The 18,164-nt window shown below is 34.4% G+C and overlaps 1 protein-coding gene across 1 annotated transcript; it reads left to right on the top strand.

Moving 5' to 3' along the window:
- Positions 1-4,224: 4,224 nt before the first annotated feature.
- On the top strand, positions 4,225-18,164 carry LOC106062835 (ethanolamine kinase 1-like). The gene is made up of 9 exons (XM_056044092.1): positions 4,225-4,338; positions 8,375-8,517; positions 10,860-11,119; positions 12,250-12,390; positions 13,431-13,573; positions 14,438-14,521; positions 14,611-14,768; positions 15,649-15,722; positions 17,076-18,164. The coding sequence occupies exons 2-9, from the start codon at positions 8,395-8,397 to the stop codon at positions 17,146-17,148; spliced, it is 1,056 nt and encodes a 351-aa protein (XP_055900067.1). The 5' UTR covers positions 4,225-4,338; positions 8,375-8,394; the 3' UTR covers positions 17,149-18,164.

The raw sequence follows: 18,164 nt of genomic DNA, 5'->3' as shown, positions 1-18,164 counted from the left end.
TGACAATGGTGCAGTGTACCAAAGAAACAGAGTGCATATTAACTCGAACAGAGAAACAGAAGAAGATATATTCCCCGATACTGATGACAACTTACAGGACAATAGAACTCATAATCAACACATTCGCCACTCATCAACTCATCATTCCCTGAGACCAAGGGATCAGTTGAAGAAACCGACAAGATTCAATGACTATGTCTCTTAATGAACTATTGAATGTTGATTTTTAAATGTGATATGTTTCATATTCATTGAAGCGTATATATGCATGTTATGTTTTGTTGTTTATGTTGTTGTGGTTTTGTTTTAAAATTGTTTTCTATGATAGGCCTATTCCACGAAATGTTTTATTTTTTTAATTATTTTTTTTTAAGAAAAGGGGATGTTGATATGGTGCTATAATAAAGTATCATTCTCCGCCATGACACTAATGGTTGTTGTTTGTTTATTGCTGACTGTGAACCTAGATCTTAATTAACACGTTTCCTTTGAGCTTGAGACGGTATCGATGCCGACACTGTGTAGAGTCAGTGGAAACAGTGGCGCATATTTTGCAAGTGTCCGCAGCTCTGAGAGCTTCGGGGGAATGTGTCTGCAGAGTCACTTGACCTGTATGGGAGCTATGAGGCACTACGCCTAACAGCATAGTTTCTCGCCAAGGCTCTACGGGAGACTATCCCTTCCAGCCTTGTTACCAATTTGAGTTCATCTCTTGATTCCGTATAAGCTAAAACTCTGGTGTAGAATATGAGGTAGCACTGCCCTCGACCACTTATAGCGAGTAGGGCCTAGGAGCGAGGCGCTGTGTACGCGGTACGGTCGCCTTACTCGGTCCACGGCCGTTACTGCTGGGGGCCCTCAGAAAAGGTGAATAGCGCCGGGTCCAAGCCTGTTCGTTGGATAAAAGCCTTTCTAACGATCAATGGGATCATGGCGCCTTCAGCGCCGATTCCCTACTGGACTTACAAAGGCGTAGTCTTTCTATCAGGGTTACAACTTTTTTTCTAGACCTCTGAGGGAGTCAGCTCTAGGGGCTGCGAGCTGTTGAATTACAGTATAGACTTGATATTTTCTCTACGACTTCTGCATGAAACATTCCGAGAGGCAGGCCGCTCGTCATCCTATTTGTTATTCTGTCAAAAGCTATTCTAGTGGTCAGTTGAGTGGCCTTTTTTAAAATAATAGGATGCCCTCCCAAAACACCAGATCTTATTGAATTTTTTCATGAGTAGCCTAAACGAAATAAGTTTAATTGATTGAGTCTGAGTCTACTTTAACGTCAGCAGCGATGTTAAACAGGGTTATGTAATTGCACCTACACTGTTTGGTATAACCTTTTCCTACCTACTGCGTCATGATTACGACATCAACGAAAGTGTATTTCTTCAGACAAGATCCTTAGGAAAATTCTTCAACGTGTCCAGATTGAGGAGAGAAAATAAAAGTTTAAAAGATTTGAATCCTCTGCGCTGATGGCGCAGCTTTTATTGTTGAATCTAGGCTTACAGGACACAGTTGACAGACTGTCTTCTGCGTGCATTTAGTTAAATAACTACCCCCTCTTCCCACCAAAAAAAGAGCCCGTTAATGGCCGATCCCTTAAAATGGTTTATTATTTCAGTTCATTTAGCTCCATTATCTCCAATGATATGCTATTGATAAAAACATTTTTAAAAAGAGCTAAAGCAATGAGCACCATGTCACGGATGCAGAAAAGAATCCGTTGTAATATTTTACTGATTATTAATACTAATGCAATATTCTATCGCACCCGAGAGCTGAGCATTCTGCTAAATCGCAGTCTATCTGCTCTTTGCAACTGCTTTAAAATGAATTATGTAAAGTGTCAAGATAAAATCACAAACGACGAAGCTCCTGCATCTGCATTGTTATAGAATCATCATTCCCCTTGGCTGGCTTAGGTATAATCATTGAATGCCACGGGGTCGATGTTCACAAGATATATTGTATTATTCCACTATAGACATGATATTTCAGCAGAGATGCAGGTCGCCTACACTTTACATACATTGATGTAGGCCTATGCATGCGCGACATGAATCTTTTAAAGAATAACTCCAAAAGTTGGAAGAAAAAAAGCCCAGGCTAAGGCCTGACTTAGTCCTCTAGGAGAACGGGCAACTTTAGGGAATGGCGAATGGGGCAATCACAATAGGAGTTTCCCTTGTCAGTCAGCTTTGGAAGCTTGAACAGTTCTTATAGACGAGGAGTTAATACAATATTTTGGAAGCCTTTTCAGTGTTCAGCACTTAGGGCCTAGTTTAGTTTAGTTAGAGACGCACTTAGTTAGACTTTGAACACGACATTTAGTGACGTAACAGCTAGTGGGGTTGAGATTAACTATGTAGAAATTTGTTTTGGTTGCTTGTAGACTCTTGAAGGAATAACATCGAGTGTGACCTATTCTGCAATAAAGTGAATTATTATCTTGTATCCGTTTGGGCCTCGTGGTGATGTTCACGTTCATACTCCTATCTAAATAACACCCCAACAGTAGTTCAAGCATCTATAGGGTTCTAGGTACTGTAGAAATACGTTAACTTCCGCCAATACATCATTACACCCGGCATCTACATGAAACCAATTTACAATAAAAGCTCGTAACATTACATTTTTGGTTTCAAAATACCAGATTGAATGTCAATACCTACTTAAGGTAGCCTACTATGTATAGGGGCAGAGTGGATAACAAAATCGGCCCTAGCATCACTTAGGCCTACTATCGGTGCACATCTTGCGTATCTGTCTTTATAATTTGTAAAATTTGATAAAGCATCAAAAGCAAACTGAACTCACGCATACATTAGCTGACGTTATATATTGTACATACAGATAGACTCAGAAGATATATGAGATAAAAACTCAATAAACAGTACAATCGCTATCTTAATACGTCCGAATAGAAAACTTTATGACATGACTTTGAAATGATTTGAAATGACTAAAAGAGTGAAACAGAACACGTTCTAAAGGAGCGACATGAACACTTAACTTTCTGTCGTACACATCAACACACTAGTCGCTGACACATTGCTTATGATTGTGTCCTAATCAATTTCTTTGATAACGTTTTTATCAAAATGAAAAGGAAAAAGACATATATGAACTCATTTACGGACTTACTGTCATACAAAGTGACCCATTTGGCGACGTCCCTACGGCCCATTCTGTGCCGGACCATCGGGCATTTTTCAGAATGGCAGTAGCCTATAGCCAGTCCGCCCCTAGTAGCCTAATATGTTTTGTAACAATAAGGCTTGACGAGTCCGCTAGCATGACGTGTTACGGTATGCTTATGGCTACCGGCCCCGCGTGTGACACTCGGCCGTGGCCTTTCGTTCTGCAAAGGCTGCCTCTGGGGTCCAGTCTAAGAGAAGTTCTTTATCACATAAGAAGTTGTAAAGACAAAGCATTATTTCTTGAGATATATAATTCCACAGACAGAAATGCCGTAATAAATGACTCACTAGCACACTTCAAGAATTGGGCCTACTCATCACTCCACTAACACACTCATTCACATTCAATTATATTGGTCTAAGTCTATATATAGGCTAGATCTAGATTAATTTTAAAAAACAAAAAAACAAGTGCACCCTATAAACAGAGCGGTACTAAAACGATTATGGCGACAAAAAATATTTTATTTAAATATAAATAAATTATGGTCTTTTATTTTAAGAAATCAACATTATGTCTTTATTTTTATATAGGCCTAACTATAAAATTTATGTTTAAACACATGCTTGTAGCAGCTTTTCATTAAAAGAAAAAATGTGCCGAAAAAGGCAAAAATAAATAAATAAAAATTTCAAGTTGCAACACCACTGAAAAACATCATTGACAACAAAATGGCAGCGCGCTTCATCGCTGTCTAAGGCATTTGTGGAGTATTTTAAGATATAAAGGTTTTCATTTTTACAACCAAATCTATTAAAACATTATTTGTATTTATTGAATGTAGGCTATTTAAAATTATTATTAAAAATTTCCGCTATCCAATCACGCCCTGTCGCTAATTTTTCTGATTACCAATACGCTAAGATCATATCACTTATCTGGGCCAGTAGAGAGAGAGAGTGAGAAATGGATATCTGTAAGTCCCAGGTGGCTAAGGTAAAAGTTTTAGAAACAATGCTCTAGTCATGTGTTTCACAGACCTATACATTGTGATTTAGACATAGAAATTATATAGGTTTGTGGATCTGTCTTTTTTTTTTTTCTTAAGTGGGAGAGTTAACAGCAGTCAAATGACAACACTATTAATATTATAACTATCGTCTATATAGATCTAGATCTAGGCTAGGCCAATCTAGGGTAATATCAGGAATAGTATAGTTATAATAGTATAATCTATAATTCTATATATATTATAATATTACTATAACTAGTAGATCTATAATTCTATATAGATGTAAAACTTCTAGATCTAGAATTATCTATATTATATTTTAAACAGAATTTTAATTTTTTATTCTAGTCACTCTAGCTCAGTGTTTCTCAAACTTTTTTGTCTGCCGGCACACTAAAAAAACTACAAAAATTTCGCAGCAATAGTTACTTTATAATAAAAAGAAAAAAAAAAGATTTGACCTGTTTTTAAGTATTACATTTAATGTGAAGGGTGTACCTGTTTTTGAGAGCAAATGCGATCTAATCGAGGCTTCAAAGTCGACAAACAAACTCGTATTTCATCGTCTATTGCAAGAAGTCTCTCTCTTCGTAGACTTGATTTCAGTCAGTGCTGAAAATCCAAACTCACAAAACCATGAAGATGCAAATGGAAGAATTATTTTGATTGCTTTTAAACTGATTGCAGGATATAACTTGTTAAATTGAAATCCAAAACACATCCAGGCTTTTCTCGGCAAAACTTGACTTAAGAACTGCATCGTTTTTTAAAATCAATGAGTTGCTCTTCTTCTTCAGTTGTAAGATTTGTAGCTTCATTGTTTCCAAATGTATAGCTGACCCATCCATATTCATTACTTCAAACTGTTGGTAAGTAATGCTGCAATTCTGACTGCAGGTGTGTCAAAGTGTACAGCATTTCTAGGATAATTTATTTAGTTGAAGCACATTCATTGTAAGTAGGAGAAGCGAAGACACCTTTCAAGATCTTACTTTGCCACAAAGACATTTTTTTCACCAAATGACTTCAGTTTTGAGGATGCAGTGATGATGGTTTCCGATGGTCCTTGAAGACTAAAATTCAATGAATTTAATTTGTCAAATAAATCAGAGAGAAGTGTCACCTTAACCCACCAGATCTCGTCATGAATAGAATTTACAAAGTCTTTTTTTTTTCAGCCTGCAAGAATAAAATTATCTCAGCCTTGAGTTGGACGCTTTAACACTTTTACCCTGGAGAGTCAACGAATGTTGGTGTGTTACAGGAGACATTTGTAGTCTGAATCCACAAAGCTCTGAGTTTACAACTTCAATCACTTGATCCAGAACAGACATCACATCTTTCGGCAAAGATTTGAAGGCAAGAGCTTCTCTGTGGATCATGCAGTGAACAACTAATTCATTTGGATTTTCTTGACGCACAAAAGTGACGAATCCCTTTCTATTTCCCTGCATGGAAGGACACTGACACAGTTTTTCTCCACTGTAGATTGAATAGCAAAATGTTTTCGTTCACCACTTTGAAAATATCCTCGCCTTTGGTCGTAGTTGGTAAGTCTTTTCAAAATAAGAATTCGTTGACACATTTTTCTTCCTTTGTGAACCGAATAAAAGCTAGCAGCTGGGCCTTGCCGCTAACGTCAGTGGATTCATCAACTTGAAAAGACCACAGCAGAGACACTTCATCGTCAGTCACGTCGAAGTGTTCGCAGATTTGATCTTGTAAATCTGACGATAAGTCTGCGCGAGATAGTATCATTTAACAAAGGAACTTTTTTAACTTTTTCGGCGGCATCGGGTCCAAGGATAGTTTCAACAACTATTGCTAAAGCTGGTGCAATGACTGATTCAGTCTCTGTGTGTGCTTTCTTGCGTTTTGCTAATAACTGAGACTTGCAATCAATCCCTTTTCTAGCAGCTTTAGGTAGTTCGTAAGTTTCTTAGCTTGTTTATTTTGTTGAACCCAGATATTTTCAAAGTATTCCTTCGGTTGCGCTTTTACTGCTGCATGTTTTGTTTTCAAGTGCCTCTTCAATTTGCTTGGAACAAGCGTCTCATTCGACAGAGTTGCATTGCAGATCAAACAGAATGGTAATGGAGAATCTTCAGGTCCAGAAGATATGAAAGTTTATGAAACCATATCCGATTAATCTTTGTACCTTCGTTTGGTCCATTGCTTTTCATTTAACACTTTCGCAGTTTCATTCTTGCTACCGTATTTCTCCATGGATAACAATGAATAATGCATATTTGTTATTATTAGCATACACCTAAACAAATTTACATGAAACACATCGCTTATTATTGTCGTTACCAATTCAAGAACTGCTGTCAGTGCTGTGCGTCTGCTAAGGAGGCCAACATTTGAGTCATTATAATAATATATTATGTATAGTGGACAATTCCATAACCTGAATGGCTAACACCCCTTTCCGTCAATATGGAGCGATCCACTGCCATTGCTGATCGTTCGAAATGTGGATATCATCGCAACGTAAAATAAAAATTTAATAGTAGGCAGACCTGTGTAACGTTACACGGGTGGTGTTCTGAAAACTCCCGCGGCACACCAGCAAATCTTCGACGGCACACTAGTGTGCCGCGGCACACAGTTTGAGAAACACTGCTCTATCTAGACTAAGACTCTAGAGTCTAGTTGTGAGTCTAGAGACTCTAAGACTAAGTGTCACTAAGTCTAAGAGTCTAAGTCTAAGATTAGTCTAGATAGGTACTTTGATAAAAATTTCAAACTCAATATATTGTAATGAAACTGATATAGTTATATAGAGCTCTTTAAACTGAATTTATTGATAACTAATTTATTATTTATGTTTATAAGTTTATAAGATAATTATGAAAATTTCACAAGAAATGCATGATTATGTCCTGATATTTATTTTACTTTCAAACAAGGGATAGACTTTGACTAGACTCTGGTCTGGATTTCTAATTTTAACAACAAATGTTGACTGTTGTGTTTGTAACTAAAATTTAGCCAAATGAAATCTTAAACTTAAGTTAAGTAGTCTAAAGTCTAGCACTACTGACAGTCAGTGACAGTGACTGACTTAGTGACTACCTTCTACTCTAGGCTACTCTAGCCTAGAGGCTCTACTTAATCTAGAACAGTGTTTCCCTAAATGGGGAAGAGTTTGAAGGGGGTACAAGCTGCAACTCATGAAATATGCAGTTGTTTTTTTTTTATCATAATATGCACAACTTTCTTGCAAGTATGTGAAGACATGGGAAGTAGTCATACCCAGCTTTTTTTTCATACTGATGTTCACTGGTTATCTTCTCATGCAATAGCTGCATTGTTTTCTTAATGATTGATTTGAGCTCAGAAATAGTTTGCATGGTTGGAAATGGCTTTGTAACATTTATTTAGCATATAATAATACTGTTTTAAATTCCTTCACTTTATCTTAACAAGGCAAAGAAATTTGTTTCATATCAAGATAAAGAAAATGCTTCCATTGCAAAACTAAATTTATGGGAAAAGTAAGTTGGTAATGGAGAAGTCATTTCCCTCTCTCTATGAGATTTTATAACAAGTTCTGCTACTAAAATTGATGCTGATACTCTGAAATACATCTTGCCCTTTCAAACATTTTCAGCATTTGTAAACATTAACTAGGAAAAAAAAGGAACAATATTAAACATAGAATCACATCATATAAATATTTATTATATTAAAATTAACAATCACTGAACCAAGTTATAATGACCTGTCTCATAGATGAAAGTACATTTATATTAATAATATAAATTTTATAAATATTTTATTATGATCAACTTTATTTTTTTGTTCTCTTTACTTTTAATTTATTTATTATTATCCTTTTTGTTTTCCGGGCGAGGGGTAGGCCTACTATGAGTTATGGAAATTATTGAAGGGGTACAAATATGTCAAAAGTTTGAGAAACACTGGTCTAGAACAAATAAGATAAATAATTATAACTAGATCAAGATGTTCTGTAATTCTGTGTTCTATAATTGTTTAATATTATTAGATATATATGTTAACTAGAAAGAATGTAGACTTAGCTACTGACAATCTAATCTTTTATTTCCATGGTACTTAAAACCAATGCAATACACATATACTTTACTTATAAATCTAGATCTAGTAGATCTATATTCTAGCTATCTATATACCTTAGATCTATATATATACAACTCAAATATATACATATGTGTTGTTCTATGAATACATTAACAGTACTTACAACACTTGCGACTATGTTTTCTAGTGGAATAAGAAAGCTAGAAATTTCAGCAAGTGAGTTGAGTTTTGAAAATGATTCTAAAAAAATTTTGAAGGATATTCGACCAAACTGGGATGCTGACAAGATTTGTTTTAAAGTAAGATTTTTTAATATAGTTCTAGTTCTATTGTCTAAATCTGCTATAGATCTAGAATATAGAATAAATGAGACATAGATTTATATAGATATCTAGAATCTATAACCTATTTATATATATTTTAATCTTGATGAAGATCAATAAATAAAAAATATTGTTCACTAAAACATCTAAACTTGGCTAAATTTGAATCTATAATTTACTAACTACCTCTTAGTTCTGGCTGAGCGGTAAAGCGCTTGGCTTGTGAACCGGGGGTCCCGGGTTCGAATCCTGGTGAAGACTGGGATTCGGAATCCTTAGGCGCCTCTGAGTCCACCCAGCTCTAATGGGTACCTGACATTAGTTGGGGAAAAGTAAACGCGGTTGGTCGTTGTGCTGGCCACATGACATGACACCCTCGTTAACTGTAGGCCACAGAATCAGATGACCTTTACATCATCTGCCCTATAGACCACAAGGTCTGAAAGGGGAACTTTACTTTTTTTTTTTTACCTCTTAGTTCTAAGCCTTAAAATAAAAATCTTGATTTAGATAGATAGATTCTAGGTATAGGTCAAAATTAGGCTTTGTAGCAATATTCTACAAATACTCAATTGGTTCATAAAAAAAGATTCAAATTCTCCCTAAAAAACAAAAAAACAATTAAGATAAAAACAGTGCTAAATGAAAACTCTCTCAGTACCTGTAGAGACTAAAGCAATCAATAAACAACTTAAAATGTATCCAAAAAAGTATCCAGTGATTAGAAGGCATTGTGGAGAATTCATGCAGCAGTCCCTCAACTTTAAAAAAAATTAAACTAAAATTTTTTAGGTAACCTAAACTGTCACAAGAATGTATTTTCTCAGCTTTATTAAATATATTTCCAAAGTATATCTGAGTATATGTGCTGAAGAGATTTAAAAAAAAAACAGAACTGCATTGTCAATATTCCATCTTAAATTTGTAAATAAAATCAACCTCATAGTAGAAATAGCTTCCTGATCGAATAGACTCTAAGATCTGCTGCTGTTGTGGAAAAAGTTGGTATTATAAAAAAATTATCTGTGGCCAATTAAATACAAAAATGATGAGAAAAGCTTGATACCCAGGTATGGAAGAAAGTCAATACAATCAAGTAATAATAATAAGGCTTACAAGTCTTCGAGTCCGAAGATTAAAGGAGTGCAGTATTTCCTGTGGCTATGCAGCCCCAGCTGTAACCTACATATTTTACACATCCAGAGCAAGCATAACCATACAATCAAGTTTATAGAAATAAAAATTTTGTCTACGCCTTGGCTCATCCATGTTTAAACGTAGAGCTGCATGTGAGTTTCTGTCATGCACTGGCAACAGTACCAAACATGTAAAAAATGTTTTTTAGTGCTGGGACAAGTCCCAAAACGTCACAACAGAGTCCATTCAGTAGGCTGCCCAGACTTCTACAGCACAGTGCAAGATGGGCCACTGTCCCGTTTGTTTATATCTCATGCAGGCTTTGATTCACAATGCCTCACTGCAAGGAGGAAGAGGAAACCATGTCTTATATTCTTTTTGACTGCCCCAGACTTGCTAAATGCTATCTGTACAGGTCTGAGAAGCTATAAGTTCTGTAGGGTGCTATTGTGATATTTGCATTGTAAAAACACAAAAGCAAGTTTTTTTGCAAGAGAGGATTTTAGCCTTCAGTCACTTACTCAAGTGGAGTTTGATGATGATCATATGGAAGAGTAACTTCAGCTTCCATTAAAAAGCAACAACTTTTCTAATCAATAATGATTTCTACAAGTTTTATGATTATAAAGTTGAGCACTTAATGCAAAGGTGCACAGGAACTTAAGGATTTGGGAATAAATGTGTTTGATTTCTTTGTTTGTCAACCACCAGGAAATGAAAACAGATGAGTTAAGTCATTCCATAATTTGATTGATCTTACTTGTAGATTCTGATGGCTAGCTAGTCTTGGGATATAGTCAACACTAGTAAATGCTATAGGTCTGGGTTCACCCCCTCTCCTTTACTCTTTGCCTTATGGTTTGCTGAAAAAAAAAATTTTCAGTTCTTTATTTTTCAGTCAAATATTGATTGTATTGGGAAATCTTGAGTGCATCTTTGTATTTATTGTTCTAAGTTGAAGAGTTCATCTGAATGACAGCTTATAAAGCACATGACTATTTATTGCACTTTAGGTTGTTCAGACGTCTTTGGTCCATTCCTTTTCATGAAGTCAGATGAAAGCAGCATTTGCATTGGCTACACAGAAGTGTTACTCCTTCATCAAGTTTACCATTTATTATGAATTATTGTAGGAATGGCTCTTTAACATACTAATTTGTATTGTCTAAACATAATTGCAGGTCTTTACTGATGGCTTATCAAACAAGCTAATTGGCTGCTATCTAGAGGATGACAGGAATGATGTGGTATTGGTACGTATCAATGGAAGCGGCTCTGAAATTGTTATCAACAGGGAAGAGGAGCTTGAAGCTTTTGGCTTGTTGAGTGCTGCTGGATGTGCTCCTCCATTGTATTGTACTTTCAATAATGGCATGGCTTATGGTTTCTTCCCTGGAGTACCTTTAGATGTGGAGACAGTGCGGGAGCCCAAAATTCAAAGGTATTATAGTAGCATAGCTTAGAAGTAGTGACTTAAAATTGAATGCATCTTTTTAGCAGGTGTGAACTGGACTATTATAGTATCCCAAGCTTCAAACTAGTGGTCAAGTTTCAAAGTTCGATAAAGTGTTTTATGTAAGCTAGAGTTGACAGGCTTCTCAGATTCAAAGTATGGATGCTGTATGAGGAATGCACTACTATGTTAATTGCTTCTCATTTTTGTTTTTTATTGTGCTTGAATGACAGTCACACATTCATGTTTTTGTGACATTTGTACAACTCCCTGTATCAGGCTGTAAACTCTTCATGGGTTAAGGGGGGTGGGTAGACACGGATTTCAAAAAGGGCTCTGAAATTTTCCTAAACATTTGACAGTTTGGGAAAAAAATTACTAGCTAATTAGCCACACAGGGAAACTCTGATTTGACTGTTAAAATTTGTCAAAATATTATTTTTTAATATTAAATTTGATCTGTAGGTCTTCATCTAGAACAAATATACATCACCGGGTATTCCTACATGTATTCATTTAAGAGTTAAATAAATAAATAGATGTTCAGGTACATTTTGTGTACTATATTCTAAGTCTGAATCTATAGGCCTATCACCAAACAAGATCTTCTATAACTATAACTCTTCTGACAGTATTCCATATATGTATATACATACAGGGCTTTTTTTGTGATGGTACGCACTGGTTCGGCATACTGGCACCTTTTTGAAAAAATTATTACTTTTGTTGTATTTTAACATATTTTTAATTTTTAGTAGTTAAAAGTTAGGCAATCAACTACTGAGTACCGGCACCTATTTTTTTTTTTACAAAAAAAGCACTGTATATATATATATATCACCAAACTAGAATCTTTTATATCTTATATCTAGATCCAGTATTCTAGACAGTCTTTTAATGTTGCCATGTCTGGATTTGTATCTCCAAAATAGAATTTTACATACTTGAGTAGGATTTTTGTTCCGGGGGGGGGGGGGGGGTAGATTTTTTAAAATCTATTCTTAATTAGTTATTAAGAGCAAGGTAATCACTCTTAGAAAAAGTCATTAGCTTCATAAAGGAGGGATTGTCTTTTTTTTTTTTTTTAAACTTTTTTTATGTTACTTGTTAAAATTAAGATTGATAGCTAAAGAATTGGTCAAAATACACAAAATCAAGGGACCATCACAAGTGCCTCTCAAGTCAGAGTACAAGGAAAGAGTTTTATCTTGGTTAGATGCTTTACCTTCACACTATGAGGATCCACTGAAACAGCTTGTGTAAGTTTGTTCATTTGTTATAAAAATAAGAACATTTATTTCTTTTTACAAAATAAATTATTAAAATTTGGGAACGATTTTAGATTGGATTTTAGTAGAGCGAAAAGAATGTGTCAGAAGATTTTTATATTTGTTCCAACCCTGTTGGGAAAAGCTGCTGTAGTGTTTTTGTTTTACCTTTCAAATCTCACAAACTGAAAATGTTAAAATCTAATTGCACTTTCTTTTCTATTGTTCTCAAAGTCTTTCAAAAGTGTATGGCTGCCTGCTATTGTGGTATGTGCTTTGGATTGTCATCACAAATAGTGTTCAAGAATTGAAACATTGCCTGCTGCCAAGAAAGTTAATCTGGGTGGATCATGTCACCATTGACCTCTGAGTTACTAGAACTGGTGAATGCCAGAAAACAAAACAAAAATTTATTTGGTGTTTGTGAGGGGGTGGGGGGTGGGGCGAGGAATGTGTATTTTTGTTTGCCTGGTCCTCTTTTGCTGCTAGTCAGTTTTTGAGCAGGAGGGCACGTGGTTCAGATCAGGACAGTCCAATGTTTAATACTTTGTTTCTCTAATTAAAACTTTGGTACCAAATGCTGAATTTATGAGTGTAACATGTATGCATTATTAATCATAAGAATGAGTACTTAAAAGTCTTTTACTACTTGCTATAAATGTTTTATTTCTTTAAAATTGATTTTTTCTTTAGTCACTGACTATATTACCTTAATTGTTTGTTTGTTTTTCTGTGATGTTTCTCATTAAAACTGTTCTCACCTAGTACTCCATACACTTTGACCTAATACTGAATTAAAGATTAGTATTAACCATTTCAAAGATGCTTTGATTCTAGAAAACTTGTATTCAAACTCTAAAATGTAAGTTTAATATACTTCAATTAAGGTTCAGTCTTGGACTGTCAGTGAAATCATCACATGCATGGCTTGATGTTTTGGATTTTTTTTCCAAATGATTAGTCGACTAGATTTATTGGTTATTGATTTCCAAACTTTGTCTCACCTATTTAATATTAGCTTTTGGTTTCAGCTTTGAGAAAGAGATTCCACCTAAAGCAGAGTTGAAGAATGAGCTTGATGAAATAGTAAGAACATTGGAAGGTTTAAATATGGATGTTGTGTTCAGTCACAATGACACTCTTCTAAAGAATATCATTTATAATGAACAAGAAGGTAGGTAAAGTTTGAATCACAAGTAACAAACATTTTTGTACTAATTAAATCTATTCAGCTGGTTCATTAGATTTACTAAAACTATTCACATATTAAGACATCTGGGGCAATAAGAAAGGGAATGTAGATGTCATCCATTTTTGTGGTCAATATTTATGAGCTACTTAACTTGGACTTAGATCCTGACACGCTGTTCGGCACATGGTGGCAATAGTCTCCATAGAGATTGGTCTCCACCAATGTATGAAGCCTTTCCCCAACTGGTATCCACTGTCACTTAAGTATGACACACAACTTTTTTTTGTTGAATCCCCTTTGTTGTCATGCTTAAGCTTATATAGCTCTACTGTGCTCTGGCCCTATTTCTTTTGTGGACGTGGAGAAAGTTTTCTTGCTGCCTTTCACTGCTCTGCAAAGATAACATCTCTCAGGTCAAATCCCTATTAAAAATTCCTAACCTACTTTATGTTTTGAAATATTAGGTAGCCAAGAGGGTTATGGTTTCTTCTTTAGGAAGCACACATTCACCTATACCTTAGTCTGTTGGAATGTAGGGCACCATACAAAATTTGTCAACCATCTTTCTCCATTCCTCCATTCCATTTAGGAATAGATCTCAATAAACTTCAATCTGTTTATCAATATAATGTTGCTTTTTGTGTTGTTTCAAATCTACCTTAACCATTCAATTGATTTTTTGAACCTGCTCTTCATTTAAACCTTCCATTCTATAATGATAAACATTTTTGGATAAGAGCAGAGATTTAATTTATAATCTATTTTTTGTTTAGAAAAAGTGAATCTTATTGACTACGAATATGCCTTTTACAAGAGATTTAATTTATTATCTATTTTTTTGTTTAGAAAAAGTGAATCTTATTGACTACGAATATGCCTTTTACAACTATGAAGCCTTTGATATTGGAAACCACTTTGCAGAGTTTGCAGGTAACTTTCTTCTTAATTCATAACTCAGTCTAGTAGTGTTGCTATAGCATGTGTCACTGACATATACATCTCTACTGATCATTTCTCAGGGATAGATAATGTCAACTATGACCTGTATCCAGAAAGAGATGAACAATTGCGATGGCTAAAGTATTACCTGGAATATAAATATGAGGCAGAGGGAAGTCCAGCAGTAACGGATGAAGATGTGGAACGTCTTTATGTACAGACAAACAAATGTGCCTGTGTAAGTCTTTTTTTTTATTTTGAAAAATGTGTAAGAAATATGAAATGGTTGCCAGATAATTGTTTAACTGTAGTTTGTAAGTGAAGAAATCTGAAATGGTTGCCTGATATTTATTTAACTGTAGTTTGTAAGTGAAGAAATCTGAAATGGTTGCCTGATATTTATTTAACTGTAGTTTGTAAGTGAAGAAATCTGAAATGGTTGCCTGATATTTATTTAACTGTAGTTTGTAAGTGAAGAAATCTGAAATGGTTGCCTGATAATTATTTAACTGTAGTTTGTAAGTGAAGAAATCTGAAATGGTTGCCTGATAATTGTTTAACTGTAGTTTGTAAGTGAAGAAATCTGAAATGGTTGCCAGATAATTGTTTAACTGTAGTTTGTAAGTGAAGAAATATGAAATGGTTGCCAGATAATTGTTTAACTGTAGTTTGTAAGTGAAGAAATATGAAATGGTTGTATAACCTTTGTTTGTAAGTGTTTTGGTAAAAAAAATAATTAAAATTGTTTATTTTTATGGAAAAATTAAGATAGTGGCTTTATGTAGGTTATATTATTGTGAGGAGTTTTTATCACATAAACTAAAATTGAAAATTGTAGATAATGATATTTGTTAAAGTTAGCATAAATTTTTTTTTTTGTGGTGAGATATGCCTGTAAATGATTTATACATTAAATGAGCCATGGTAACTGCAAAGTGATTGAAGTTTCCAGGGTGGCAAACAGGAATTCATTTTTAGTCTTTTTATTTTAAATCACTACCATGTGTAAGGTGGAGTGTCCAATGACATCACAACTAAACTTTTTTAAAAAATATAAATAAGTTTGTGAATGCCAAACAAAAACATTTCGCTCAAAAATTTTTCCCCTTTTTTTTCAGGCTGCACATTTTTTCTGGACTATTTGGGCTCTTATTCAAGGCAAATACTCTTTGATCAATTTTAACTATGTTCAGTAAGTGTAGCTTAACATTTTTGTGTTTCTTTGTTGCTGAATCGTCCATGGAATCTTAAAACTCTTGATTTGCCTATTACTTTTCTAACAAAATACTAAACCCTTAAATTGTCAATGCAACTTTATGCAAATTTCACTTGCTCATTATTTTTTTAACAAAACACAAGCCTATTTATATTTTTCTATGAAGAACTCATTATATGTAAAAGCTAAATACCAATATACTTATAACAGACCTGCCTACCAAAAAAAAAAAGTCCAAATGTGTAACGCTGATGGTCAAACTGCGTATTTTGGCACCAGAATGTGTAACACTTACGCGATCCACTATTTTGTCATATATATATATATTTATATATATATATATATAATATTAGATCTAGATGTCATTATTAGATCTACAATCTAAATCTAGATCAATACCACAATAGAGATGATATCTAGTAGGTCTACTCCAAACTTTTGTAGGCCTACCTTCATCCTTGATCTATTCTATACTAAGACTAAGAATCTAGACTAGATGGTAGTAGATGTTATTGATCTCGATCTAGTCAATCTAAATTCTAAATCATACTATAACTACATTGGATCTAGATTGTAGAGTAATGTAGAGAATCATAACGTAATGACTAGCTAGACTCTAGCTAGATCTATTCCTGTATAACAAGTTATCTAGATTCTAGATCTAGAATCCAGATCTAGACTAGATATCTACAATGTTACTCAATGTGTTTTGAATCGATAGCACTTCAATATTTTTTTCTATACAAATGAATACGGGAATCAGGGATTCAACATAATTAATTTCTACTAATGAACTTACAAAAACAAAAGTTACGTTGGTGTATCAGCTAAATGATGGTACCAACCCGTCACTCCCTCACTCTCGCGTTCTTCATTTCTAGATTAAATCTAATTGCTATTAAGAACCAATCAAAATCTAATTGCTATTAAGAACCAATCAAAATCTAATTGCTATTAAGAAACAATCAAAATCTAATTGCTATTAAGAACCAATCAACGTATAGATCTGGACACAATGTGTTCCCCCACCTTTTCTGTTCCACCCCCCCCCCCCTCCCCCAAACAGGACGACTTAGCGTGACCGCTCGTAAGCTAGTCAAGAGAGGGGGGGAAAATATACGAAATGCGTAACGCGACGGGTTAAATACGTATTTTCGTACTGACAGTCATTTTGGGAGATTTTGCGTAACGAATACACATTTTGCGTAACGAATACACATTTTGCGTAACGGTAGGCAAATCTGTAATAATACAACACTTTAGTAAAATTCTCAAATTTTAAACCTATGACTTTGGAAATCTATTTTGGTTTTCACTTCTTCTCTCCAGGTATGCCAGCACCAGACTGACAGAATATTACAGAAGAAAGAAAGAGTTTTTCTCCTTAGAATTACCCAGATAATAGATTTTACCATTTAGATCCATGTTTCAAACCTGGGATAGCACCTGGAGATAATTGATGGGGTTTTTAAAATAATTTTAGTGAGAGATAACTAATCAACTTTGTAAATGTTTATATATGTAAATTGGGATGAACAAAAGGACTACACAAGACTTTAAAACTCATTCAAAAGGTAGCCTTCAGATTCAATGTTGAGAAACACTCCATAAGATATTAAAAAAAAAATGTATAAACCTTAAGAAGATAAAAGTTTCTTTTAAACTTTTGGGTAAAATCTATGTTTAATTTGTTCAGTTTTACAATGTAAGTTTCTAAAATTGAAGATGTGTGCAATAGTATTGTTTAAATTATCTACTGACTAGATTTTACTTGTCAGTTCTCAGTTTCATTGCTAATATATACCACTAGCTTCTTAACCTTCAACTTGAACAAATTTACAGGACTGTTGTTTTTCATGTAATTATTTATAATGTATTTTGCCTGCTTACTTCTAGAAACTTGTGTGGGGATTGCTTTTGAAAATACTCAGTTTTACTTTTTGTTGACTGCTTATTCAGACCATTAGAACAGAGTTTGTGTGATTCATAAAATTAAAACAATATTACAACATACTTTTGCTAGATTTGTTTCTTCATCCACGGCATTGTGTCAAGCCATTATCCTGCTGTTGACATTCCACTATTTATTATTTTTACATTGGCTTCATTAGTCACAAGACGTTCAAATTAGAATATATTGAAATCATCCTTGATTGTTTTAAGTTTAGGAAGGATGCCAGTTAAGTAAAACAAGGTGATTTTAATAATAATAATCTTTATTGTCGGTATGGAAATTAGTCTTACAATTTGTGCATTACACCAAACAACTAACATTATGTTGTGGATAGGCCTACATCAAATTTCATTTACCATCAGATTACACCACTGGTCATAGGAACCTATTCTCTACTACATTTATGAGACCTTTCATCTAGAGTAGAATCTGTCCATTCCTTGAGATTGCTTTGCAGTTGGTTG

The sequence above is a fragment of the Biomphalaria glabrata genome, chromosome 10, assembly GCF_947242115.1.
Source record: "Biomphalaria glabrata chromosome 10, xgBioGlab47.1, whole genome shotgun sequence".
Taxonomy (NCBI): Eukaryota; Metazoa; Mollusca; class Gastropoda; family Planorbidae; genus Biomphalaria; species Biomphalaria glabrata.
The sequence above is the reverse complement of the archived record's forward strand: the minus strand, read 5'-3'. Positions and strand labels throughout refer to the sequence as shown.

Coding starts and splice junctions, on each gene's coding strand:
- LOC106062835 (XM_056044092.1), top strand. CDS start 8,395: ATGTTTTCTAGTGGAATAAGAAAGCTAGAAATTTCAGCAAGTGAGTTG. Junction 11,120..12,249: donor CGGGAGCCCAAAATTCAAAG/GTATTATAGTAG, acceptor GTTAAAATTAAG/ATTGATAGCTAAAGAATTGG. Junction 13,574..14,437: donor CATTTATAATGAACAAGAAG/GTAGGTAAAGTT, acceptor TTTTTTGTTTAG/AAAAAGTGAATCTTATTGAC.